General features: G+C 45.5%; 2 protein-coding genes across 2 annotated transcripts; both read left to right on the top strand.

Moving 5' to 3' along the window:
* Positions 1-361: 361 nt before the first annotated feature.
* On the top strand, positions 362-688 carry T310_9919 (uncharacterized protein; the record flags this gene model as incomplete). Its single annotated transcript, XM_013467645.1, has 1 exon — positions 362-688. A coding segment is annotated over one exon (327 nt), but the record flags the coding sequence as incomplete, so codon positions are not given.
* A 106-nt stretch (positions 689-794) lies between these two features.
* T310_9918 (uncharacterized protein) lies at positions 795-1,082 on the top strand (the record flags this gene model as incomplete). The annotated part of the gene is made up of 1 exon (XM_013467644.1): positions 795-1,082. A coding segment is annotated over one exon (288 nt), but the record flags the coding sequence as incomplete, so codon positions are not given.
* Between the last annotated feature and the right edge of the window lie 135 nt (positions 1,083-1,217).

The following is a 1,217-nucleotide window of genomic DNA, read 5'->3' as shown; positions in this document are numbered from 1 at the left end:
GCCAGCGTTGAGGAGGAGGAGCTCCGTATATTTGCGGGGATCAAACTCAATGGGCGAGAGGTGAGAATGATTGGAAATTCAAAGAATCCAAGCGCTAACATGAATGTAAACCTAGATCAAAAATATTGTTAAAGTCGCTCACAACGTCGCTGCCAGCGAAGGTGTCAGGCTCTCTGCGACTCACGTTCGACTGGCCTTGACTGTTAATGGGCATAGTATTCCTGCTCAAAGCAGTTTGGGATTTGATAATTCCTTATACGACTAACGGCGTCATGAAGATGGTGGCGACACTTTCTCCAGAATATCATCCCTCTGATGTTGCCCAAAGTCTCAGCTAAAGACGAAGTGCTGATGAAATTAGGACTATCTTTTTATAGTATGTTTTCTGGATCTGCTTCTCTGCTTTGTGATGTCGTGCCATCTGGGAAGGTTGCAACTATGCTGCCAGATGCAAAGAACCACCCAAGACACATCACGGTTGAGTTTGAACCCATTAGTTGTAGTTGGAATTTTTCTGCGTTATCAGTCAATTAGCTGCACTGCAGCGCTCTCTGTCTCCTTCCCTCTCTCTCTCTCTCTTATTTTTAATTTCAGCGACCTGAGGACTGCTTATAGGCAGCCACTACTTATCAAGTCTGGCCTGCATAATCACATGACATCAATTGTTGGCTCCAGTTCAGGACTGTGACACAAGCGCCCTGGTTGTGTGCCTGCTCTCGCAGGCCAAAGTATTCTCCAATCAATATCCGCTTTACTATGTTGGTGAGAGAGGAGCGCTAACCTAATATAGTTAAGCCAAACACCACAAAAACACTGTTGTAGATTCGCCAACAAACAGGAATGGCTTGCGGCAAAATGGATCGCATCAAAACCTGCCGCGGTATAAGACTTGTACCAGCTTCAAAAAGGGATCGCAAGCTCCGAAGGACTCGCAGAAAAGGAGGCAATTTTGCTCCCATTTTGTAGGCTCCATGATTTCTCTGAAAGAGGCCACGGTTTCAGGAGAGGTGATAAGAAATGAATGCTCTCCAAATGCTAAAATCCACCCAATCATTTCAGCCAGGCGGATACACGGTGGCTAGGCTGCAAATCAAGGCGACCAGCCATCCGCTCAGTAGGACTGACACCATAAAAAAAGCGAAAAAGACACTTTCTGGAATAGAGATCGATAATGAAGAGATATAAATACCAGAGCTCTCCAATTGCTAACATCTCCT

Source organism: Rasamsonia emersonii (genome assembly GCF_000968595.1).
Source record: "Rasamsonia emersonii CBS 393.64 chromosome Unknown ctg1118621762262, whole genome shotgun sequence".
NCBI lineage: Eukaryota > Fungi > Ascomycota > Eurotiomycetes > Eurotiales > Trichocomaceae > Rasamsonia > Rasamsonia emersonii.
This window is presented reverse-complemented; position numbering and strand designations above follow the sequence as displayed.